The sequence below is a fragment of the Diuraphis noxia genome, unplaced genomic scaffold, assembly GCF_037042655.1.
Source record: "Diuraphis noxia isolate RWA-SAM2 unplaced genomic scaffold, SU_Dnox_SAM2 contig0001, whole genome shotgun sequence".
Classification (NCBI taxonomy): domain Eukaryota; kingdom Metazoa; phylum Arthropoda; class Insecta; order Hemiptera; family Aphididae; genus Diuraphis; species Diuraphis noxia.
This window is the reverse complement of record NW_028301711.1, coordinates 98,670,533-98,697,409: the sequence shown is the minus strand read 5'-3', so window position 1 is coordinate 98,697,409 and position 26,877 is coordinate 98,670,533. Positions and strand designations below refer to the sequence as shown.

General features: G+C 34.2%; 2 protein-coding genes and 1 pseudogene across 2 annotated transcripts; 1 reads left to right on the top strand and 2 right to left on the bottom strand.

Annotated features, from left to right (window-relative positions):
- Positions 1–15,215: 15,215 nt before the first annotated feature.
- LOC149062706 (uncharacterized) lies at positions 15,216–20,192 on the top strand. The gene is made up of 12 exons (XM_089215300.1): positions 15,216–16,396; positions 16,562–16,823; positions 17,518–17,637; positions 17,714–17,843; positions 17,917–18,182; positions 18,279–18,367; positions 18,438–18,947; positions 19,325–19,497; positions 19,564–19,611; positions 19,668–19,902; positions 19,966–20,014; positions 20,128–20,192. The coding sequence occupies exons 8-11, from the start codon at positions 19,326–19,328 to the stop codon at positions 19,970–19,972; spliced, it is 462 nt and encodes a 153-aa protein (XP_089071426.1). The 5' UTR covers positions 15,216–16,396; positions 16,562–16,823; positions 17,518–17,637; positions 17,714–17,843; positions 17,917–18,182; positions 18,279–18,367; positions 18,438–18,947; position 19,325; the 3' UTR covers positions 19,973–20,014; positions 20,128–20,192.
- Positions 16,820–18,718, bottom strand: LOC149062707 (uncharacterized). Its single transcript, XM_089215326.1, has 5 exons — positions 18,591–18,718; positions 18,084–18,355; positions 17,905–18,009; positions 17,698–17,803; positions 16,820–17,620 (listed from the first exon to the last, which is right to left on the bottom strand). Exons 1-5 carry the CDS (start codon positions 18,656–18,658, stop codon positions 17,374–17,376), a joined length of 798 nt encoding a protein of 265 aa, XP_089071452.1. The 5' UTR covers positions 18,659–18,718; the 3' UTR covers positions 16,820–17,373.
- Positions 20,193–23,206: 3,014 nt separating the features above from the next.
- On the bottom strand, positions 23,207–24,064 carry LOC149062705 (ATP-dependent DNA helicase PIF1-like; annotated as a pseudogene).
- Positions 24,065–26,877: the final 2,813 nt, after the last annotated feature.

Below are 26,877 nucleotides of genomic sequence, written 5' to 3'. Positions count from 1 at the left end.
AAAAATTACAGCACTACAGAAAAGGAACTCTTAAGCATAATTTGGTCAGTCAAGCATTTCCGGCTGGATCTTTTAGGTCGAAAGTTCCGAATTTACACCGACCATCAGCCACTCACGTGGCTATTCAATGTGAAGGACCCGGGATCTCGACTCTTTTGTTGGAGGCTTAAGTTGGCCGATTATCAGTATGAGGTGGTTTATAAACCAGGTGTAGCAAACACAAATGCGGACGCGTTAAGTCGAATGGGACGAGTTATGCTAAACAGTACCTTCGTTCCACTCACACAACTGAATTTCGACACTTACTTGGAGCTAGTGGAAGGAAAATCAATAATCAACAATAAAGTCATAGAGGAAACAGGAAATCTATTTGACGCTCCGTCAGATTACAGCTTAGCGCATTGTGTATCACAAGACTTGAAAATGAACCAAGGCACAGCTCTCATGTTTCGTAGAAAATTTGGCAACGTAGAAATATTAAAGAGCCAAAATCCAAAAATCCACGAAGTTTTATATATTCGACAAGAGGATCGGTATATCTTGTACATGATTACTAAATGCAAATATTGGCAAAAATCATCTTTAGAGGACATGTTCCTGGCAATACAGAACCTCAGAGCCATCTGTATCGAACTCAATATTGAAAAGCTGGCGCTTCCTCCGATTGGTAGCGAAAGTGACCAATTAGATTGGTCTACGATTAGGACCATGGTCCGATTTATATTCAAGGAAACAAACATAGAGATCCATGTGTATCCTCAAACGGAGTTGAAGGATTCAGAAAAGCAACAAGTTTTGACAGAGCACCATGCCAGCCCGCTAGGAGGTCATCGCGGAATAAACCAAACATTGAAGCGTATTCAGACGCGATTCAACTGGAAAGGATTGGCGGATGACGTAAAAGAGTACGTCTCCAAATGTCCGTCATGTCAAATACAGAAAGCAAGTAACAAGAATATCAGGCAGCCTATGATTATAAGTACTACAGCGACGGAACCTTTCGAAAAGGTGTTTATCGATGTGGTCGGTCCTCTACCGAAAACAGACAGCAACAATGCGTATATCCTGACAATGCAGGATGACCTAACCAAATTTTCAATGGCCGTCCCTATGTTTAAACACGAGGCTAATACAGTGGCGTATCACTTTGTGACGTCATGCGTATGTCTTCATGGGATTCCGGGAGCATTGGTCAGTGATCAGGGAACAGAGTTTCTGAGCAGAGTATTAGCTGGAACATGCAAGCTGCTGAAAATAAAAAAATGCAACACATCACCTTATCACCCACAGGCTAACGGAGCCCTGGAAAGGAGTCATCGGACTCTGGGGGAATACCTTCAGCATTTCATAGACCAAGATCAAATGAACTGGGATGCATTCATACCGTATGCTATGTTCGTTTTTAACTCATCAGAATACCGTTCCACTGGAAAGCAGCCATACGAGTTAATGTATGGGCGCACCATAAACATGCCAAATTCGTTCATGAAACCCCCGGAACCTCGGTACAATTATGAGGATTACCATTTGGAGTTAAAGCAGAAACTTCAACTGTCGCATCAAATAGCCAGGGATCGTCTGTTGGAACAAAAACAAAAGACGAAAGAGTATTATGACCAAAAGCAAAATCAAATCACTGTACATGTAGGTGATCATGTACTGCTCAAGAATAGTGCAAGAAAAGGGAAACTCAGCCCCAAGTGGTTGGGACCTTACGAAGTAATCGAGCTTAGAGCCAACGAAAATGTAACCTTACAAAAAGAACGTAAAAGGGTGACAGTACACAAATATCTTATTCGTGTTTTTGCGGACTGAACATTGTGAATAGCATGATAAATCTGGGAATGTAAATACTAACATAATCTTAAGTGAAAAAAAATTCATTTTCAGCTTAACTACAATAAAGGATCAAAACACTGTATATAAGCTTTATTGGGAACTAGAATTAAGTATGAAAAGAAAACGTAAATCTTGTTTCAGAATTTTATCTCAATCAATCATAATCACCTCTGATGCCTTAGAACATAAAGCGTAATATCCTTTAGTGTCATCCACGTATGCCTATAACATCACGTCATACCACGATCATCAGGGCTTATATTTCGAGCACCATGGGTCAATGAAGATGTCATATCTCAATTGGGACTTAGTATCATACATCGACCTCGCAGATCCGGGTTATAAATACCAGGATATAATGTCGCTGTATGAAGCTACCGCAAAAATTTGCGGACAAATGACAGAGCGGTTCGGAAGTACGGAAATATCAAATGCATGCGAACAATTCGTGCAGGTATTTTCAAGAGCAACATTGCCCTACCTGTATGAAATCGAAACCAGTCATCGTAATATGCTGCTTTCCATTGGAGATAAATACACGGGGGAAGCTAGGATACGACGAGGATTGGTCCACACAGTACAACGGATGGCGAAAGTCTTGTATGGCATGTATTCAAATATTGACACCGATTTCATATTCAAACAAATAATAGCCCTCAGTTCAAGCAGAAATCAGAACATCACCCTAAGCTCGGAGAGGATAAGAATCATGCAGGTGGACACAGACAAACAGATAAAGAAGATCACAGAACATCAGGAAAAACTGGAGGAAAATCTTCAGTATTTACAAGAGCAGGGTTGCTACAGAATTTAGATTTCAAAATTCCCTGATTTTCCAGTCATTTTCCAGAACATTTTCTATAAAATAGTTACTAAATGTATATTTTTTTTTTTTATAACACCTATAGTTGTGATAATAGGAAACATAGATTTGTTTATTTTAAAAATCACAGATTAATTATTATTATTATTATTAATTTTTTATTTATTATTATTTATCGTAGGAAAATTGTATAATACAAGAGCATGAATATAAACAACATAATATTAAATTAATAATAAATAATACAATTTGAATACATTTAATTATTGTAAGAAATAAAACCAAAACTTAACAACTTCAGACTTATGGGTTGTATAAATAGTTACTGAATAGTTTTTTTAATAAACTATTATTGTATAATATAAAATACATTTAATAATTATAAGAAATCAAACAAAAACTTAACAACTTCAGACTTATGGGTTGTATAAATAGTTGCTGAATAGTTTTTTTAATTAACTATTATTATATAATATAAAATACATTTAATTATTATAAGAAATCAAACAAAAACTTAACAACCTCAGACTTATGGGTTGTACTTGTATACATAATAACTGAATAGTTTTTTTTTAATAAACTACATTTAATTATTATAAGAAATTAAACAAAAACTTAACAACTTCAAACTTATAGGTTGTATAAATAATAACTGAATAGTTTTTTGAATAAACTATTATTAAATAACATTAATACATTTAATTATTATAAGAAATTAAACAAAAACTTAACAACTTCAAACTTATAGGTTGTATAAATAATAACTGAATAGTTTTTTGAATAAACTATTATTAAATAACATTAATACATTTAATTATTATAAGAAATCAAACAAAAACTTAACATTTTATACAAAATGATAAGAAATTATTTTTGAAGTTTTGACATCTCTTCGTCAATAGCTTCAGTTTCTTTCATAGCACTTTCAAGTAATCGTCGTCTTTTTTCTTTGAGTTCTTTAAGCTGTTCATTAGCTCTTTTTTGGTTTTCAGCAAATCTCTGCTTTTCTTGATCTTCTTTTTTTGCTTGTTCTAATGCTTCATGGTAATAAGATCTAGCATTTCGAACTGCATGAATCATAGTTTTTGATATATTTACTTCTTTAGTACCACCAGCAGCATTAATGGCTGACCAAACATGTCTTTGCCCAATTAACGAATCTTCCTTCATATTTTCAGATATACACTCTTTATTTATAGAGAATCCTCGTTCAACAGCTGCATTCCCATGGAATAAAATGAAAATTGTTTTCAGAAAACGCATTGTTTCAACAGACAAATTGCACATACTTGGCAAGTTAGTCGAAAATTCATCCAGACGATCAGTCTTTAAATAATTTTTACACCGTTCAATAAATTGAGAATTATTAAAAAGCTTTATAAACTCTCTTTCAACTCTATCAGCTGCACAACCAGAGATCAAATTATTGTCAACGAAAATTTCCAAAGTATTTTTTAGTCGACGTAAAGATATTTTAAAATTACTTGCAATAATATTAGGATCACAGAATGTAATGCTTCTCACTATGGGGTACTTTAGTGGAGACTTGTCAAGTAATTTGGAACAAAATTTTTGAAAAATCAATGAACAGTCAAGTCTGAATTTTAACATGTCTTTATCATTTATCTGTTCAGTATTCCTTAGAGCTTGACGAGTTGTATAGCCCAAGTCAATATATTTGGCTAAACGAATGTTATTCTTATCAGTAACATCAATACTAGTGATAGAAGTTGATTCAAAAATTTCCTTTTTTATAAATTTTTGCATTACTGTTTCCATAATAGTTTTTAAATCGGTGTACAAAAATGGAGCCATTGGGGCATCTGATTGATAATTCCGTAAAAAAGGTTCAACTTCATTTGCCAATGATTTAAAGAAAGCAAGTTTGGGTTTTAATAATTTATCATTTAAGCAATTGATCATTATTTTATAACTTAGAGAAGTTGGTTCTGTAGGTGTATTTTTAACAAAATTTACATACTTTTCCAAATTTGGTAAAATTTCTTCAGCTCTTTCAGCTACTTGTATATTTTGAAGCCATCTTACTGGACAAAACTTGAGAGGGAATTTGTATGATCCAGAGCATTTAGTATAGTCGGATCTGCGAGCAGGTACATTTTTAAAATTATTATAAATAGCTCTTAAAAACTCAATGATTTCCCACTTGCTCGTCTGCATAGCAACTTTAAACGAATTGTGTAATGTGTGAATTCCACAAGTACCCAAGTCCAACATTACTGTATTGATGTTAGGCATGTTAGCTAATTCCATCTGCAATGTCTTTAAAACTTTAATGTTGACATAAGGCCCATCCATCGATAAATGTATCATTTTATTAAGATCAAAATTCTTGAGGGCACTCTTCAAGGCTTCTAATAAATCAATAGCAGTCGTGTGTCCTAAAAAACATGATGTCAAATAACGAGAAATTACTTTATTAGATGACTTGCACCAAAATCTCACGATTATATCCATTTGTTCTTTTTGAGATATTTTGTTAAGTGATTCGTCAAATGATATAGAAAAAAAATCGGAATCTAGAACTTCTGAGATTAAACTCTCAGAAAAATACTTTCCTAATCCATAAATGATTACATAGGTTAATTTAGCTCTTTGAAGTTGTATATTTGAAGCAATTTCAGAATCTGGATACATATATTTCATAATTTCCACACATCTCCCACCAGCCGACATTGATAAATGATTTTCAATACAACTTAAAGCCCATATTATTTCAGCTCTTGTAACATTATCTCGCTCAAGAAAAGTAGAAATATTTTGTTTTTTGGTAGACACTGTACAATTATTCTTAACCGTAGATTGATTAGCGTTAACATCGTTAGGCGCCGTTAACATATCATTAACATTATAACTCTCTTTTTGAGCATTAGTAATAGTTGTGTGTTTTTTACCTTTCATATGACTAAGGATTGCTGTAATACCCATGTTGCTTAATGAAAATGACTTCAGACAGAGTTTGCAAAACGCAGAATTTTTATTGCCAACAGCTTCCTTTATCCAAGAATATTTGTCAATCCAATTACTTTGAAAATACGTTTTAGCCATAGTAGATACAATTTAAATAAAATATAAATTAATAAATGATATTTTAACAGACAAAAACTTAACAAGTATGTAGTATATAATATTTAACGTTTTTGAAAATGAATGGCCAGCATTATTATCATATATAATATAATAAATGATTAGATATAAATGGTTAAATAATGTTATCACAGAAGAATATCAAAGACATTAAACATTTATATTTTACATATTGGGTGATAAAGATTGGTCTTTATTATCTATATTTTATTAACTGCCTATACAGATTAAACATACTATTGAATCAATAGTATTGATACCTATTATGTTATGAAATATCGTCGAAATAGCGCGATATATTGATTCAAGTTTTTGTTCCTAATATATTAATTATCTATCAGACATAATTTAAAAATAATTTTTGTATGAATATATAAAACTAAATAATGAATAAAGTTTGGAATACATAGTTTAATAGTTATATATGTATCGGAAACCATGCTTTAATATTATAAATATTTTTCCATAATTTTTCCTTATTTCCCTGAGTTTCCCTGAATTTCACTGACAAATAAAAAAATCCCTGACAATTCCAGGTTTTCCAGGTAGCGTAGCAACCCTGAAGAGCAAACTAGAGTAGTCATACAAAAGCTTGACAAAATAGAATTTAAAACAAGGCTACTAGAACGGGCGTTTCTTTTCGAAATTTTACTTAATCAGTATTCATACGAAACCCAAAATTTAATGGCCGTAATTAACTCAGCAATGAATGGCAAAATACATACAAGCGTGTTCTCATTGGAGAAATTTCTCATGGAATTGAGGGAAATTAAGATGAACTTACCGGTAGGAACAGCATTGCCACAAGAACTTAAAGCAGAATCTCTAACAGAATTTCTACCAATCTCTGACCTAACAATCCTTCATAGGGAACACTACTTGGTTTTTCTTATAGGAATACCTTTATCATCTGTTGAGGAATATACCATGTATCACCCTATTTCACTACCCATCCAATATGGCGAAAATACCATAGCCCTTATTCCCCCTGAAGTCGACTACCTAGCATTAAGTAACGATAACGAAAACTTTATCTCATTAGGGGTAAGTCAATGGGAATCATGTAGTAAGTTAGAGTCATATAGACTTTGTAAGGGTGAGCAACCGATCCATTACCGAACGGGATCCAACTTATGCGAGTTATCTCAATTAACTAAATTTAACACCCATTCGAAAGACTGTAGTCACATTAGAGACACCTATTTGGCACCGATTATCGAAGACATACTCTTGGTTGTACTATACTCAACCAGATTTATGCACGATTAAGTGCACAGATCCTCCGCATACATTCAGAGTTGAGATCTCAGGTGTGGGTAGGTTGACCACCTCCTCATCTTGTGAAATTCATACAAAAAGTTCTGTACTCGTACCATTCTCTAAATCCAATAGAAACATTAAGCTTGATATAATACCGGAAGATCTTAAATACAATATAAAATCAATGTTAACAGAAACTTTTTGCTCAGTTTTGCCACAGAACCTCACTAATGTAAAAATATTTAAGGATTTTAATTCATTAGCTCATAGAGCAATGGAATCGAGTGAACTTAAGCCTAAACCCACAGAACCATTGTTTATTTTTAAAATAGAATTCCATATTATCATGCTTTATATATCCATAACCTTTTCTATATTATTTATAAGTGCAGTAGCTATAAGGCTTAAGAATAAAATCATAAAAATGTATAATCTGGAAATTGCGGACAACCTTTCAAATAACGATCAAGATAACCTTTAAGTTTGTAATTTAAAAAAAAAAAACCCTTTTTGTATCGCCTTTAAGTTAGAAGTAAAATTAAGTTAGTTTAAGTATAAAAGACACCATGTGGCGGTATTATAACTAGGTGAACCCGTAGTTTAAGAAATTTGTAAAAGTAGTAAATTAGGTCGCAGGGACTGCTCCAGTTTAACGCTGGGGGTATGTTGCATATGCATGCCTGTGTGTATGTATATAGGTATGTATGTATGTACTACGTATATATTTATATATATAACGCTCAAATGTGTTGACTCAGGATAAAATGACTGTGTGACCGATTGGGTTCTCACGATGGTCTACGTGACCAAAAAGGCTGGGTCAGCACATACTGAAGGCCTCGGACGGACCGTTGCAACGCGCCCCGTCTGTTGGTAGGCAGTCGAGTCTGGTCAAAAGAGTGAGTGACACCCGCGTTACTCGGCAGAGCATCTTATAATTTGTATAGCAGAACCTCGTATAGTTTCAATCAGATCCTCTCGTAATATTAGTATTTTAATATTCATTTCTTTAGTGTGTAATTCATTTAAATATTCAGTTCTTTAGTGTTTAAGTCATATCAATATTGATTTATCCAGTGTTAAGTTCATAAATCAGTAATTATAATATAATATATATATACCTATAACCAACACCTGTGTTACTTCATTTGACACTAACAACTAAGATAGACCTCACACGACGGTACACCACACTTCACTTTCATAACGCCGACAAACAACAGTTTTGTTTCCATGTTACTTGACATTAATTAGCTAGACCACCAATTAACCTACACACTAACGACAATAATATATTATACCACAAATAAAAGTATTGTCCCTAGGGATATTTGAAAGATCCACCGTCGACATGAACTTGAAATATGTATTTTAAACAGAGTTTAGGGTACCAAGGACAAAACAACACGTACTTCAAACTGTCAAAAGCAATATTTATTGAATAGGTAACAAAAAAAAAAAAAATAGTACATCATAAGTATCAGTATGTAGACTCGGTTGTAAACGCGATTTCTAAGCGTACGGACCGAACCGGCGTACAAACCGCTCGTCCACGGTTTTTAAAAGAAGTAAACGACGCGAAAAAAGGACAAACGGCGCGTTTAAATATGAAGCAGATCGAAAAAAGATCGAAAAACCCGATGAAAACGTACGGAGGACGCTTCGGGAACGGAATGCGACGGCGAAGCGTGCTAACCGATTTCGAGCGAAACCCGTACGCTGACGGATGGCGAAAGAAACGGACGAAGCGAAAATGGTACGAACGGCGACGGAAAAAGGTCGAAAATTCGAAAATTCGCGTAAAAAGTCGAAAAAATAAGCGTAAAACGTTTCGAAAAATCTAAAACACGATATCTATGACTGATAAGTATACGATAACTGAAAAATCGTGATAGCTCGGCTGCCACCGCGAGGAAGTAATGCGATTGGCCGGTCTTAGGGAACCCATGGAAGAAAAACGGAATTCTTCCATGGGTTGCTTAGAGCGATATATATAGGGATTCACGTTTTATTATATAAGACTAGCCCTCCGTGCTAGATGGGGGAGACCTCCAGACCCCCTTGGTCGGTGGAAAGTGGCTACCGATGGTGGACGTAGAGTCGTTGGAATTATTAAAATCATTGCTGTACTCGCCGGTCGATAATCAAAAGTCGTACCAGGTGATAACGATTTATGATGAGGCATGGAGGTATCGTTTCGAAAGCGTCAAATTTGAAATCCCAGTTTAATAGTCGATACGGTCCAGTCTTGTGCTGTTATGAATGTCGAAACGAAAAGCGTAAAGCCGAAAGCCGTATTTAAATGTCTATCAAGTCAGTCACGTCAAGTGAATACCGATTTCGGAGAGTATATCGTTAGAATTATGTACATAGCGCCTGTAACGTCGCACTACGTCCTACCATACTGCTAGACGATATGAGTAGGCAATACGATTGACGTCGCGATATGTGGATTAATGATAAAGGGTTTTTGATGAGGCCCACCGGTGAGGTGGTAATCCATCGAAAGCGACAATATTTGAAAATCGTGTTCAAGCATCTATCGATTCGTTAGGGAGTTGGTAATCAAAAGTAGACCTTTTAGTGGGCCCCGCATGAAACGTTCAAAACTGTAAGGTTTAATGCTGTATCATATACAATATCTCAATACCATAATTAGTCAATAAATCAGCCACACCGTCACAATACAAATTAAAGGATAAATGTTAAAAAGTACAAATAAAAACGAAATGAAACCGACAGACGAATGCGAATACATTGCAATGTCTGATGTGTTTTGGCAGAGAATAAATTAAGAATAATTGTTATTGTCATTGCTCACCAAATGAGTACACTATAAAATCCTGTACACATGCCATAGTAATATACCCCCAGACCCCCTTGGTCGGTGAAAAGTGGGTATCGATGGTGGAGACAGAGTCGTTGGAATTATTAAAATATTTACTGTACTCGCCGGTCAATACTCAAAAGTCGTAGCAGGTGATAACGATTTATGATAAGGCGTGGAGGTATCGTTTCGAAAGCGGCAAATTTGAAATTCCAGTTTAACAGTCGATACGGTCCAGTCTTGTGCTGTTATGAATGTCGAAACAAAAAGCGTAAAGTCGAATGCCGTATTTAAATGTCTAGCAAGTCAGTCACGTCAAGTGAATACCGATTTCGGAGACTATAATATGGTTAGAATTATGTACGTCATAGCGCCTGTAATGTTGCACTACCTACCATAATGGTAATTGGTAGACGATATGAGTATGAGTATAAACGATTTCAAACGACTCAAAAGTCGTAGCAGGTGATAACGATTTCTGATAAGGCGTGGAGGTATCGTTTCGAAAGCGGGAAATTTGAAATTCGAATTTAATAGTTGATACGGTCCAGTCTTGTGCTGTTATGAATGTCGAAACAAAAAGCGTAAATCTGAAAGCCGTATTTAAATGTCTAGCAAGTAACCGATTTCGGAGAGTAATAAACGTTTAGAATTTAGAATAAAGGATTTTTGATAAGGCCTAACGATATCGTGGTAATCCAACGAAGGCGGGAATATTTGAAAACCGTGTTCGAGCTTGTATTAACTCATTTGAGAGTCGGGCATCAAAAGTCGACCGGTGGTGGGCCACATATGAAAATATTCAATCTATGTTCAGATTTGTATTTTGTATTCGAATGAATAATAAAGATATCATAAACATTTTAAATAATTAGCCACACTGTAATTTTTGTCCATTCCGTTACCCGCATGGGTTACCTGCGTTGTAACTCTTGTTATTGTCGTTGTAAATAAATCGTTCTTAAACAATTAACTGTTATTTGATTATTTTACATGTCACTTTTCCGACATTTGTGTTCAACTTGTGTCATTTTGTTAGTGTTCCCCGTCGTTCACCGTCTTGAGATATACCCCTTTCACGACGAGCGTTAATTTTTGTTTTAATATGTTATACAACTAGCACACACAATTGTGTATGTAAATCTATACTATCTTCAGTCCTGATTGATTAATTGATTTTAGTAATAGGTATTAACGAACCTACACAAATGTGTGGTTGGTTTCTTAAAATTATGTAGACTAAAATAATTCAGATAGAACGTTTAAACCTTAACCACACGATTGTGCAGGTTATTCCTTATCTATACAAAAATTAACGAATATAATATTTCTAAAAATAACCATTTGTTTGGAATTTTCGTCTGGCCTATTCAATACCATTCCTCATTACATTAAAATATCATTTACCAACGGTTATTTGTGTTGGAATGATTACATAATATTTTTCGTACACTTTGACGATTCTTATAATTTAGAATAAACACAGTTATCGTTATTAGTTCCTTCGGTTCGGACGGCTTAAGTTAACCTACACAATTGTGTAGGTTGGTATTCATTTTCGTGTCTTTGCATTTTGTTTTATATTTGCGTTAAAATGCGTCGTGCAAAGCTGAATGCAACTGATATTTTAACAGCTTTAAATGAAGAATCGGAAATAGACGATTTTAGTGGTGATGATTCAGATATTGACACAACGTGGCAACCTTTGCCTAAAAGAAATGCAGGTCAATCGGATCTATCTGGATCAGATTCTGATGAAGACCAACATACATTAACCAATAACGAAGGTAATTATAAAAATAATTTGGATGTCAGTGTAAATACTAATGATACAGAAGTACCAACTCAAACTAGTACACAATCAACATCAAATATTGGATGGAGCCAAATGCCTTTTCTGGGTGTACCACTACCCGAATTTAATGGCCTTCAGTATCGTATTGAATTAGGCTCACCTATTAGTTATGTAGAAAAATATTTACCAGATTTACATTTCGAAGAAGCTGCGCTATATACTAACATGTATGCATTTAGTACTAAGGGGAAAGAATTCAGGGCCACTGCCAGTGAAATAAAAGTATTTTATGGTGCACAGGCAATAGGCATTGATGGGAATTATTAAATATCCTCGATTTTTTATGTACTGGCAGAGAGGTATCGCTTTGGATCTCATATCTTCTGCAATCACTAGAGATAGGTTTCTAGCTATACGCACACATTTACATTTTGTTGACGTAAATAACCGTCCTCCAAACAACAAAAGTAAATTTTGGAAAGTTCAACCGTTGATCGAATTTGTTCGAAATGCGTGTAGAAATATACCTCGATCCATTGGTTTATATTCTATAGACGAACAGATGGTACCTTTTACTGGCAGGTGCCCTTATCGGCAATTCGTAAAAAATAAACCACGTCCCGTTGGACTTAAAAATTTTGTGATCACGACCACCACAGGAATGGTACTCGATTTTGAACTATATCAAGGAGCTGAAACTCCTTTTGAAGACCGCTCTCTTGGGTTAGGACCCGCTGTTGTTCTACATTTATCGAAAACAATACCCAAAGAATCAGTACTATATTTTGATAGATATTTTACAACTGTCCCATTGATGACCCGATTAAATGAAATTGGTATTCATGCAACTGGAACAATCATGCAGAATCGTTTGAAAAATGTTCATTTTTCAAATGACAAAAAATTTGAACGTGGTGTATGGGAGGAATTCACAAGAGCTGATCAAAAATTAACTGCCATTAAATGGAAAGACAGTAAATGTGTAACGATGGTATCGACAATAACAGGTGCAGAACCACATCAAATAGTTAAAAGGTGGAGTAAAACCGAAAATAAAGTGATAAATGTTCCTTGTCCTGCAGTAGTAGTATCATATAATAAAAATATGGGCGGCGTTGACTTGTGCAATCAACAAATGGAAGCTTACCGCACATGGTTTAAATCTAAGAAGTGGACGTTAAAAGTTGCAATACACTTCAGAGACTTAGCAATAGTTAATGCTTGGATGGAGTACAAAGAAGACGCAACTAAAATGCAAATTCCCCAAAAAAACATAAAAGATTTAATGGAGTTCAAAATCAATATCGCTAAAGAATGGCTTTCAACACCATTAAACAACAAACGACCAAATGAAGATGATAATCCTGTCTATGCAAATGAAGAACCTCCAAACAAAGTTCAAAATTTTAGAGCACCTATTCCAACAGAAAAAAAGGTGAAATATTTAAATTTATATTGTCTTATTAAAAATGTTATTATTATTGTTTTATTTTATTTAGCGTTATGATGCGTATGATCACTGGCCAGAAGCTGACAGTTTAAACACTGCGCGGAACTGTAGAAGAGAGGGATGTAAAAGCAGAACCAGAAACAGATGTAGCAAATGCAATGTTTATTTGTGTCTTACTCCTAAAAACAACTGTTTTAGAATGTTTCATATAAAATAAATTATTATTATTATTATTATACAACTTTTTTTTCCAATAGTTCTAACATGTTTATGTCTTACTAAAAAGAAGAATAAAAGATATTTCATAAAATATGTGATTAAATATATTTCAAATAAAATTAACTTTAACTTTTTACGATAAATATGAGTAGTAATTAATTGCAATATTAAACTACGAACCTACACAAATGTGTAGGTTTATTTTTAAGATTTTAAAATGGTTTAAAATTATGTTTTTATTGAAAACGTAATCATGTTTGTATACAGATTTCATTTTAACAATAAAAAGTTGTAAAAATTATAAAAAAAGATCCAGGTTTTTAGAGGTTCCGAAAAAACCTGCACATTTGTGTAGGATCGTTTTAAAACTGATCACTGTATGATTTTAGATTAGTTTTTAATTAGGCATTCGCTAACCTACACAAATGTGTGTATTCGTCGTGAAAAGGATACGTAAGTACCATAGACATAATAGAATGGACTGCGCTTTCCTATGTTCACAACACACATATCATTCAGCCGACGTTGAGCGAGAGAGATAGACTCAGATTTGTGGGCATTCATAGAATAAAAATGAAATTTCATGGAGTAAACAGTAAAGCGGAAATATTTAAAATGGCCCTAATTAGATATAAACACATAATACTATAATAGATAGTAGATACTAATATACTATGAACATTAGATTATTAGGCAGTCTACACTTTATGCCCTAACTGAACTCATAATTCCTACAATAGTATTATAATATTAATTATTATAGACGCAATTACGGCATCACGCAAAACTCCCAGTGTCCCGCCGGCCCAATTCGTGCCTATGGTCGTACTGACGTTGACGTACCTGTATTATCTTTTTTATGGTAGCAGTATAGACATTGTGATTATAGGTAAAATATAGGCAATCGCCAATCGTCACGTTTGAACGTTTCACAACTTGCGAAAACAACAACTGCTCGTACGCGGCAATTAGTCGTCGATTAAAAATAGGTAAAGAAATAGGGATGGTTAAACAAAAGATATAGATATATTATCTTTAATATCTATGAATTAAATTAGAAGAATAAATAACAATTTAATAGTTTCTTATTTATATTCCCTTTTTTTAATTTTATATAAACATTCACCCTATGTGGATTACATAAGCAATACAAAAAAACAAGCAACATAATAATAATATTATTATACAAACTTAAATAATCCAAACGACCAAACTTAATAGAACATAATACTCAACATATTATTCAAAATAACCCATTAGGTATAAACAACTATAATATAATATTATCATATTAATCACAAAACATTAAAAACTTAAATAAATCAAACTTAATTTGAGAAAATAACTAGGTAGTTACATAATAATAATTTCTTACTGACCTTTGAAGTGAATTGTTTTAGTTAGATGAGATCGAATTCTTTCAGCAGGTTGACTAAGAGTTTTATTGTGATGATGCAAGCGCAATGTGAAATATGTTTTAAAAATTAAAGCAACTATTTGTAAAAGATGATTGTCTAAGGGTGACTGATCAAGTATATGAACAAAAAGACTAGAAAATAAGGTAGATATTTGAATTTTAGATGAAGCTTTTACTGTTAAATAAGAAATGATATCTTTCTTACATTTAATTTCATTTTAATGGCATTTAAAAATAGTTTCAGATAGTCTACATAGTTTTACAACATCTGTTGAAGGTTTAACTAGGCCGCCTTGGTTTTTTATATTCAACAAAAAACTTTTTGATGAATCACCCAAAAGTGCTTTTATACATTCTTTACAAGTTATTTTATTTTTTAGTTTTTTCACTACAAAGCCGGCTATATATACCACTATATCCTTGACACACATATCAATTTTGTCAACATCAAAATTATTTAAGACATTTTTAAGACTGTTTTGTATGTCAGTAAAATTATCATCTACATCACTTTCACCATCTTCATAACAAAGTATGTCAATAAATGAATTAGGTTTTTGTGCTTTCTTGGATGAACCAATTGACAGAATTGGTGTTAGATCTATATTCATACAATTAGCACCTTCAGAGCAAGTCATGATTTCTGTATGTATTAACAATCGTTTGTAAGCGGCTTCGAATTGAGCAGCAGTGGGATTGTTAGAAAATCCGCCTCTAGACCTCACTGCTGAGAAAAATATTTCCAAGTGGTCTTGTGAGAGTTTATAAGTAAGCAAGTATTCTAAGAGACCATCTTCAAACATATCTGCCTGATTTAAGATGTTTGATATACTTTTTAAACAAACTATTAGTCCAACAAACCCTGTCTTATGTGAAGACTCAACCAAAAGAATTAATTTATTTTGTTTAACAGGATTACACTTCAGATTTTTTAAGTAAGATATTGATGATTGTATAAAGTGTTGAATATTAATGTTATTGGAAATCTTTAATGGTTTTTTATGTTCTGCCTTACTTAAGTGATTTCGAGGAGTATTTAAAAAATCAAAAATTTTGTTGATATTGGTGCAGAAAGTAATAGTTGAATCACAGTTTTTAAAATCTGTAAGTTTTAGATTGTTTTTACAATATATCATTGCATCAGCAACACTCTGGCTGAATGTCTGTGCAGCTAACCTCACCTTCATCTTTTCTTTAAAATAATTTATGAGTCTTTTCCTAATTTTTGTAGCAAAATGGAGCCCAATACCATCTTGTATTGCTACAAGTTTTTCAAAGTATTGCCATTTTATTGTGTTTCCATTTTCATCATATAACTGTTTCCAGTCTCCAAGAGTATTCCTACAAAGCTTCAGCATATGCGCTGCATCTAAGAATATATGTACATTGGTGTACTCATTGGTGACTGGATGTTTGAAGAATGTGGAATCGGAATCAGCTGAAAGATTTGCACCTAAACATCGGGCCATTGAAAAGTTTGCAGCAGTTCCATCAAACGTTAATGTTCTAGTAGAAGCACCAGTATCATTAATTTTGGTAAAACACATATTAACTAAATTTGCCTTTTCTTGGGAAGACATTGGTGAGGAAATAGGCAACAGGAACTTTCCAACGTGAGTTTATAGCTACTACCATAAATACTAGAGCTTCTTTCGCCTTTGGTAAGCCGTCAAAGTCTTCTGTGCCTAAACCTAAATTAACATACCCTTGAATTCTATTATTATTAAAATGTACATCTTCTTTAATAAACATCTCATCCATTAATAATGCACATATTAATTTTTTCCCTTTGATTTTTTCTAATTGGTCGACCTTAATTTTTATAGCATTTAAAGACTCAGCAGTGAAGCCAGGTGTTCCATCAACTGAAGAATACCAACCTCTTAATGTACTTGGATGAGGCAAGATTTTAAATGTTTTACGTACATACTCGTAGGCTGCAGGAGAATAAAAATTTAATGTCAAGGCAAATGAACGAATTTCTGGAGGAATAGTTCTTGAAGTTTTCATTTTCAATTGTCTCATTAAAAATTGAAACTCTACATTAGGAACTGTTTCCTAAAAATAAATAAACAAAACCAGACTCAAGTAGAATATTGTATTTATATTTAATGTAAAATAATGTAGTATAATAATATAATAGATTTTTATTTTTATATTATTATTGTTTTCTTCGTTTGATAATTTGAGCGATGAGTATTCTTAAAATATAACATTAAACAGTAGTAAAAAAAATTCAAAAATTATATGTTTAAGTATTAATACTTTTCGAGATAATTAGTTTACCCACTTAAATGGATCACTCTGTATTATTAAAGAAGAAAAGGGAGTGAGCATGCTAAGTGAATCACTCTATAAAGTGTGTTTACGGAAACAGGGAATACTATCACTCATTACCCTGTAAATATTTTTTAATTCTGTTTATGGGACATTGCAAGTACTAGCTCGAACATGCAATGATTAGTTTAATTACAAATGATCAATGATATAGGTTTTTTCTAAAAGTTCATGTTACCTAGTACCTAATTTGTATCATGGTTGTCAAAAGGAATGTCCAATAAACAAAATTGAAAAGTATTTACAAGGTAATGAGTGATAAAGTGTTCCTGGTTTCCGTGAACACACTTTATAAACAATCTTAAGAACTCACTTTAAGCATTGTAAAGCAATTATCTGATATTTTATTTTTATCTTTCAAATGCTCAATTAACTCCTGTAGATTTTTGATTTTATTCTTTAAGTATAAGTTGTTATTCCTCAATTTTTTATTTTTCTTTTTTAGTATTCTAACTTTATTTTGGCTAGAAATCCAATATTTTCTTCGGCTTTTTGGAGTTGTTATTTCAGATTCTGATTTGAAATCCCCGAAAAAACATTTTCTTTTACTAAAACAAAATTGAAAGTAAACTATTTATTTGATCTTATAGAATACTACATTTCAGACTATTATAATATTAACTACCATGATCTTTTAACAGGTGTCAATGGTAAGTCTTGATTAACTACATCATCTAAATTTGAATCAATAACTTTGATATCGTCCATAGAAGTCATGAAAGAAGTTCCAGCTAAAAATAAAAAGCAAAATAAGTTTTTTAATTACTATAGGTATATTATTTATAATAACTATATAAAATAAAAAAAAACAATATAGAATTAATGAACTTACATTCATTTTCAGAAATTGGACAGCTTACACTTTTTTCAACTGTACTATCTACATTTGAATGTATGACATCAATATCATTCATAGCAGCCATCGAAGCAGTACCAGCTACAAAAATATATGCAAAATTATTTTTAAAATATCAATTATTTTTAATAATTTTATTAAATTATCAAAATTACATGAATTATCAGAAATGGCAGAAATCATCAATTGTGGTTCAGATACATCATCTGCATTCAAATCAATGCCAAGAGTAACACAGGCTGGAAAAATACTAGGTACTGATGTTTGTTTTAAAGTTTGCTTAGTGCCAGCAATGTTTAAAGTATAATCTGTTTGTACAAAATGATTACTACATATAACACTGCTTGCAGATTTATACTTAAACTCAAGATCAAAATTTTGTATAGTGTTAATCCACTTATTAAGATTAACAGCATCCTTGGGAAATCTATGAAATTAAGTAAATACATTTTAAAATACCTAAATAAAATTATTTTTCTAATTTTTGTCTCTTATAATGATATTTGTAGCAGTGCCGTTACTAGATACTAAAGACCATGAAGCAAACAATTATTTGGGGAGACCTTACACAAAATCCATTATAAACAGAAATTGTTTAAAATTATAGACCTCAATGATTCAATAATCTTATTTTTTAATGCGACTACAAATATCTTGGATACCTGTGAAATCTTGGACCTCCTTTTAAAGCTCGGCTTTTACATCCATACACACAACAAGTATTAACCATTGTTGTAATTTTGTTTTTTAGTTTCTTTTTATAAATTGCAGAAAACTAGAATTAGTAGAATCTCAAGTCCTCAAGATGACAAGATGTCTAGTTAGTCTAATATTATTTTCAATTTTGGTATGTTGATAAGATTATGAGAATAAAATTCTGTTATCATTATTTTGTTCATGGCGTAAAAATGTTTTTACCAATTTCTCCAAGAATGCCCACAAATGTATGGTTTTCTCTTTTGCACAATGTTGGCTTAAGTTATCTCTCTCTAAACGCAGTCCATTCTATTATGTCTATGGTAAGTACACATATATTATAATATATTATATTCTTCGCTCTTAATTAACTGTTTTTTCTACGTTCGCCGCACATCGTATTTATCGGTGAATATAATAACAATAACATAAGTGTTTTGTGCGCACCACATGCTTTCTGTTAAATAAAATAAAAAATATTTCATCATATACCACGTACGACGTACCATTACACAAATAATACGAAATATCTTTTGCTAACCAAATGTAAAAAGTACCTCGCGAGTCGTGATACGTCGAATAATAAGTTTAAACTTAAATTTCAATATTATAATCACCGGGTGCACGGTATTGATAAATTATTTTTAAAGGATGTCAGGGAATTATTTCTTTTCTGTGTATGATTTCGTTTTCATTTTAGAATGGAGAAAATCACCAACACTGGTGGCGTAGCAATAAATGGCCAAAGTGTGACGGTGCAGAATTATACGTTAAACGTTGCGTCTCTGCACACGTTGCACTTCGGCCATTCAGTGGATGCGGCAATTCCTGCCGCAATCACCACTGCTGACCGCAGCAAGGATGTAAAACGAAGTAAGTAGATTACTTATTACATGATATAAATGTTCACTAATAACTAACGTCTACCTCGTGTTTCAGGATGCTACCGTTGCCACAAATATGGCCACGTGGTTGGCGATTTTCGCGGTGAGTTTATATTCATTAAAAATTAAAATCATGTTTATTCTTTCTTATATTTCTAGCCCACTCCAGGCCTGGTAAAGGCCGTGAGCCGCGACGGCGGTCACCGCAACGCCGTTCAACCCTCGTCGTTCGGCCGCCCCGTAGTTCGTCGTCGCGGACACGTGGACCGCACCACAGTCGGTCGGATCGGGGTCGATTGCCGGCGATGACGCCCCCCGTCAACCGACACCCGTTGCAAATGATACCACCGTGGCCTCGGGAACCACGGTGGACACCGACGCCGAGCCATCTTCCGTAAGTTTATCAAAAATATTCTTATTTAGCCTTAATTAAATCTTAATCCTATATGAATTGTAGGAACTGAATGAAACTCCATCTCCCCGCTTCGGGTTGTGGAAGGACCATTGTAAGTTGCCAATCAGATAATTCCTTTAAACGCCATGCTTTTTTTCATTGTTTTACTGTTATTGTAACTTTTTTATAATAAAATGCTATTTCAACGAACTATATTATTTGCAGATGTTAATTGATATGCAGCTGAACAGTGTGATGGACGAGTTTGTGTCTGCCACGGAAAAAACAGTGTAAGTTGGCAATTGGAGAATTTCTTTTAATGACATAATTATAACAGTATTGAATTTATTTTATGTTTTTCAGATGAATAAAAACTTCTTTTTTTTACATCTATCTTGTTTTTTTTTTTTATTATGATAGTTATAGTCATGGTTGTGTACACACTGTTGTGGTATAAATTATGTTGGCTATGTGATAGGCGTGAAATTTTAATGTGGTTGGATCGAAACCAATATTTTAACAACTAATAAAATAATAAATAAATATAGTCTATGCCATTTTTAGATATATTTATTGCATAAAAATAATAGTTAGTGAAATACAAACAACAAGATAAGTCAAGAGTGCACTTACAACCTATGGTTTTAACTAAACTTTACAAAGTATAATAATATAATAATAACAAATAATTAACAGCACAACGTAATGAACAAAAATGTTGTTTTAGAATAATTAATATGTTACATACTATAGGATATTTCATATTAAATTGTGCTAAGAGTAGCTAATTGCGCTAAGCTAAAACAGGTAATTAAATACCAACAACACATATTACTATCAATTTAAAAGTATAAAAGTTAAAAAGTATAAATCAAACGTAACATATTTAACAATATTATTTAATATATTATAGGCAGTTAACATAATAGTACAATGATATTCAATTTTAATTTAAGGCAGTTAAATACAAACAAAAGAACAAAACAAAAAGGTAGTAGGTCACAAGGTTGAGAATATTGCGAATTAAAGATTACAGAGAATAAACAAATTAAACACAAACACATAATAAAATGCTACATAATACCACACTAAATGATACAACAGTGATAAAAGCTGTTTGTGAGTTATTAATACTATGTACAAATCACTTTTTTTTGTTTATTATGCTATTATTGATTTCTTATTGTGTGTCTTAGTTAATTAATAATACTAAGAAAAAAATTAATATTTAACAAATTGTGTTTAAGTTATTCATACAGCAATAATAATAAATTATATTATGCATTAAGCGTGTATACGAAACAGTGGTAAGACTGTATGTCTGTATGAGCTATTATTATTATTTTTCTAAAATATTACAAGTTATTCATACAGACCGTTTTAATAATTGTATGCTTTAGGCAGTTAAATACAAACAAAAGAACAAAATAAAAAGTTAGTTAATATTGTTAACTAAACATTACAAAGTTATAAACACACATTCACAGCGATGATTCAAATAAAATGTTACATATTATAGGATTAAATTGTGTTTAAGAGTTATTAACATATTACAAACAATAATATGCCTAATTTTTAAGTATTAAACGTATAATGTGTTATGGGTAGTTAAATACAAACAAAAATGTATGAGGTTGTGAATAATTACTAAGTTTAAACAAATTCAAATTAAATATTACATATCACAGTGTGGTACCACACTATAGGATACAATATATATATTATATATTACACTTATAATGATAAATATTATGTTTTTCTTTAAATCTTTACTAACTGTTTGACATTAGTTATGAATACACCTTTGAGTATTCGCATCCAGAGAGACCACGTGAAGGTTGTCAAACTTTCTCTCCACACACAGACTCCGCAGAGATTTTCCTTGATCCTTGGGGGTCACACATGCCTATAAACGAAACATAAAACCGTAGATGGTTTTCCTTGATCCTTGGGGGTCACACATGCCTATAAACGAAACATAAAACCGTAGATGGTTTTCCTTGATCCTTGGGGGTCACACAGGCCCGTAGATAGTTTTCCTCGGTCCTTGGGGAGTCACACAGGCCCGTAGATGGTTTTCCTCGGTCCTTGGGGGGTCACACAGGCTCGTAGATGGTTTTCCTTGATCCTTGGGGGTCACACAGACCCGTAGATGTCACATAAAGCTGTAGGAGATTTTCTTTGAAAGTTGAGGGTCACACAGGCCCGTAGAGGAATCTACAAATAAACTTATATTACTTATAATACTTCCCTGTACACGATATTCTTGGTGACGAATCGACCGTCATCACCGTACATGCCTACTCTCAGTGATTGTGCGTTTCTCACTCTCGAAAAAGCTACGTACAGTTGCCCATGCGTGAACACGGGCGACGGCAGTAGCAAACCCACTCGATCAAACGTCTGACCCTGTGACTTATTGATAGTCATGGCCAGGGCTCGGAAGTTGTGGCAAATGCATATTTTTTTTGGTTTGTCCTAGAACACCCAAAGTAAGATACAAATATGTTTCACACTTATCTGATGTCATACACGAAATTTTATTTTGCCATTTTTTGCATATTTATGATTTTTATTGCTATTTTGCCATTTTAAGGTTTTTAGTGCTATTTTTGGTTATATTATCAGATAATTTGGAAAATAACCACATTTAGTTGAAAATAACGATTTTATTTGGTTATATTTTTAAAAATATTCAAATTATTGGAAATAAAGCGAATAATATTTCATGTTTTTACCGTTCTACAATTCATCGACGGTCCGATGTATTAATAGTTCGTGACGTCAGTGTTATTCCCTTATTGTATCATTGCAATAGATTATCAAAACAATTAAATACGATTACAGATATGTCTGTATGGTATATACTTTATCCTTTATAGTTTTAATTTTAGTACTCCCGATTCCGCCGTTGTCGAACCTTGTCGTCGTGAAATAAATCGTAAATCTAGATACGTATTTTAATATCAATTAAAAATGCCTAAAGAAAAAAAAACATTATTAAATCGCCTTCGTTTTTATGTTGATGAATTCGGTTCCGATATTTTTAAAATTGATTCGAGTATTTTATTTTGTAAAATTTGTGAAACAAAAGTAAATTCTGATAAAAAATATAACGTGTCTCAACATTTAAAAACTGACAAACATCTCAAGGGCATTAATCGATGTAAAGAACAAACACAAAGAAAACAACAACAATTATAATTTTTTCAAGTTAAATGCATATTTTTTGATTTTTCATGCTATTTATAGCGCATATTTTGGAGTTTTTTAGTGCTTATTAAGGAGCTAAAAATTACCATTTTTAGTGCCACAACTTCCGAGCCCTGGTCATGGCGAAAGACAACCTGAATTGAACACGCCGCATTATGATGGGCAGGTCTTCGCTACTGGACGTGAGCGGTATCGCTGGCACGATGATATCTTCCTGTGCGTCACCGCTCAAAACCCTGGCTTTAAAGTTATGATGACGCAGTTCGGTGACCATCAACCTCGTACCGTTGCACAGTCGTCTCTTTGGATCTAGATTTCTGAGCAACATAACAATTGAACCCACTTTCAACGTCAGCCGGTACGGCGGCAAGCCGTCTGGTTCCAAACTGTTGAGGAACTCTGTGGGGAAATTGGCCACTTCGTCTGGATCGTCGACGACCACAGTGTCGATGGCGGTGTAGCTCCTCTGAACGCCGTCGACGCGTCGCAGCACGTCCCTGTTGACATCTCTACAATCGTCGTTCCTGGGACACAGAACAATTCTCCGAGCAAAGTCGTCGACGTTGGCCAAAGACATTTACTGCGGATAGACAAAATCAATTAAATCGGCAACGTCACATACCATATCTTGAGGGATTAGCACGGTGTCCCGAACCCCGTCGACCGCGGGCAGTTGACCGTTTCCGAGCCGAAGTAACCAAGTCGCAAATTGCACGTCGTTGTCGGCGCGCATGTTGCGCACCAGGTTGAAGCGTTCCATACCGCCCCATAGACTGTTGTGTTTGATCGAAGACATGACGATGTCACCTCTCGATCCTCATCGGACTACGGGCAATATCTGTCTGAAGTCACCTGCGAACAACATGGGCTTACCACCGAAAGGTAATTCTGATCTCATGACGTCCCTGAGCAGCCGATCTACCACAGTCAGTTGCAGTCCTGGGGACATTGGCGCCGCGTTGCGTATCCTGTGCGCTCGCTCGGACTGCATGGTGATGGTCGATGTGGAGTCGTCGGTCAGAGTACCGAAGGCAATCCGAACGTCGAGTGCACGGTCATGCCACCATCCATGAGAGACGCCGCGATCCCGGTGAATGCGACGCACAACACCGACTGCCCTCGGTTGCGGAGCGACCATATGAGGCATCCGTACAGCGTCGTTTTCCCGGTACCACCGTGTCCGTCGACGTAGAAAGTTTTCGCTACGTCTCGACCGTCGTCAACGGCCGCCATCACGCGGTCGAACACCGTCCGCTGTTCGGCGTTCATGTCGTCCGATTGTTGGACCCACAGTGCGGCCGCGTCGATTGCGTGGAACAGTATGTCGTCCTGTTCGAATTTCCAGCATTAGGGGGTCAGGCAGGGGAAAACCGTAGTCGCCCAGCGACTTTCCCTGCGCACGAAGTAGATCTCCGATGGCGTTTAGACACGCGGCTCTCGCGCGGTCGACGTCTTGGAGGCGCCGATTGAAATCCTCCATCAGGTTTGTTTCGTTCGCCTCGTACAACGCCAGCGGGCTCGCAGAACAGAAAGTTCAGTCTGAAAAGAGCCCTTTTAGTCAGTCGCAAATTGGAATCCGAAGAACTGTGTGTAGGGCCGCTAGTATTTGCATACGGCGTATTATAGTACAATTGCCTCGGTATTATGTCGTACAATGAATATGCACGATGTATACACGTCGGGAACGTCAACTGTCTCCCCGTGATGGTAACGTCGGTTGCCGCCTAGTTTTGACGAGTGTCTTCGCTGCGGTATCGTCGGTTGTCGCCTTGTTTCAGGTAGATGTTGACGGTAGTGTTGTTGGCGGACGAATGATGGCGTTTCGTAAATGTGACCGGCTTATATACTGTGCCCCGTACCGACTCGTAAACCACAGGTGTGCCGCCGTGCGTAACTGTGTTTCCCGTCGGTACGGTTTGCCTCCCTATTCGTACAATTTTGGGGTTTTGATTATGGTAATATTATTTTTTATTTCGTTACGGTCTCCTCTATCCATAGCTGTGTTTGTTATGAATGTCCAGAAAATGACCAGAAGGTTTTTTAATTCGCCACTTAACTCTTACGGTGGTGTCGTTTGTGCGTGCTGTGTTGTGATTGGTGGTCCTGAGAAGGACCGTTTTATGTGGTTATAGGAACTCCGTTACACATGTAATTATATATTTAAAAAATCAACAATAAATAATAATGATAGCCTACATTATTTTACATTTATGGGGATATGTAAAGATTGTCGGGCAAAGATTAATGGATGGTCTGATATTAAACCTACTGAGAAAAATCAAGTTTAGGAAATTCAAATTGTAGCTGATAAACCGAAAAAATAAAAAAAGAACCATGTAACCAAGATATATTGCAAAGGAGTTGAAAGAGAACAGATTAGTCAAAACCTTTTGCATGATCTGCCTTCGAATTGGCGATGGAAAAAGGTAAACGACATATGTGACTTTGGTGATAAAATACCACATGTATATAATGACATAGTGTTAAGACAAGCGAAGAATGAATACAAGGCAAAACAACTGGGAATAAGAGAAACAGATCCAATCCAATCTCTGGATATTCTTAAGCAGTCTTCACAAAATGGTTTGATTCACACAATAAGTTTAAATTAATTTTTTGTGCATTATTGGTCACCATTTCAATTAGCTGTAAATAAAGCAGCACATAAAAAAGGTCATTGCAAATTGGCAATTGATGCAACAGGTAGCTTAGTTAATAAAATCAAACGGCCTACTGCAGACTTCCATCACATATTTCTGTATGAAATAGTTGTATATGGTCATGGATTCCAAGTTTCAATTGGAAAAATGTTGAGTGAAAAACAGAATATGCCTACCATTCAATACTGGTTACAAAAATGGCTAATGACCGGAATTCCAGTTCCGAAGGAGGTATGTTTAATTTATTTGTTACATAATGAATCTATTAACTTTCTTTAATATCAATACTTAAAAAATGTATAGGTAATATACTATTAAAACGAAGCTAATTATTATTAGCTAAATATTAACTAAATTAGATAAAATAAAAAATTAATTATGAAATACATTTTACGTCTATATAGTAAAAAAGAAACTTATTTGTGAGTAATTATATCTAAATAAATAACTCTCCTATACTTATTTTTTACCCTCCTTATTACTCATATATTCCTTTGATAGTCGATGCCAAATAGGTGTATCCTCTGTCACCAATTTGACTTTACAATCTTTCAAAGGATTAGCAAAGTTAGTTAAATGTGACAACTCGCATAAGTTAGATCCCGTCCGGTAATGAATTGGTTGATCACCCTTACAAAGTGTATATGTTCCTAGCTTTACACATGATTCCCATTGGTTTACCCCAAATGAGATAAAATTTTCATTATCGTTACTTAGTGCTAGGTAGTCGACCTCAAGGGAAATCAGGGCTATGGTATTTTTATCGTATTGGATGGGTAATGAAATAGGATGATACATGGTATACTCCTCCCCAGGTGTTAACGGTATGCCTATGGAGAAAACTAAATAATGCTCCTGATGAAAGATTGTTAGTTCGGATATTTGTAGAAGTTCTGTTAAAGATTTGAGTTCGATTTCCAATGGCAATGCTGTTCCCAACGGTAGATTCATTTTAATTTCTCTCAGTTCCATAAGAAGTCTTTCTGATGTAAACACGCTGGTATGTATTTTTCCATTCATCGCTGAATTAATTATATACATTAAATTTTGGGTTTGGTACGAGTACTGATTGAGTAGAATTTCGAAAAGGAGCGCCTGTTCA

What these genes read in the sequence shown, in the direction of transcription:
- LOC149062707 (XM_089215326.1), bottom strand. Translation starts at nt 18,658, where the DNA reads ATGGTTAATACTTGTTGTGTGTATGGATGTAAAAGCCGAGCTTTAAAA. An exon ending in GGAGGTCCAAGATTTCACAG is followed by an intron (nt 18,356 to 18,590) that starts GTATCCAAGATA and finishes TTAATTTCATAG; the next exon opens with ATTTCCCAAGGATGCTGTTA. An exon ending in TGCCATTTCTGATAATTCAT is followed by an intron (nt 18,010 to 18,083) that starts GTAATTTTGATA and finishes ATATTTTTGTAG; the next exon opens with CTGGTACTGCTTCGATGGCT.
- LOC149062706 (XM_089215300.1), top strand. Translation starts at nt 19,326, where the DNA reads ATGGAGAAAATCACCAACACTGGTGGCGTAGCAATAAATGGCCAAAGT. An exon ending in CAGCAAGGATGTAAAACGAA is followed by an intron (nt 19,498 to 19,563) that starts GTAAGTAGATTA and finishes CTCGTGTTTCAG; the next exon opens with GATGCTACCGTTGCCACAAA. An exon ending in CGTGGTTGGCGATTTTCGCG is followed by an intron (nt 19,612 to 19,667) that starts GTGAGTTTATAT and finishes TTATATTTCTAG; the next exon opens with CCCACTCCAGGCCTGGTAAA.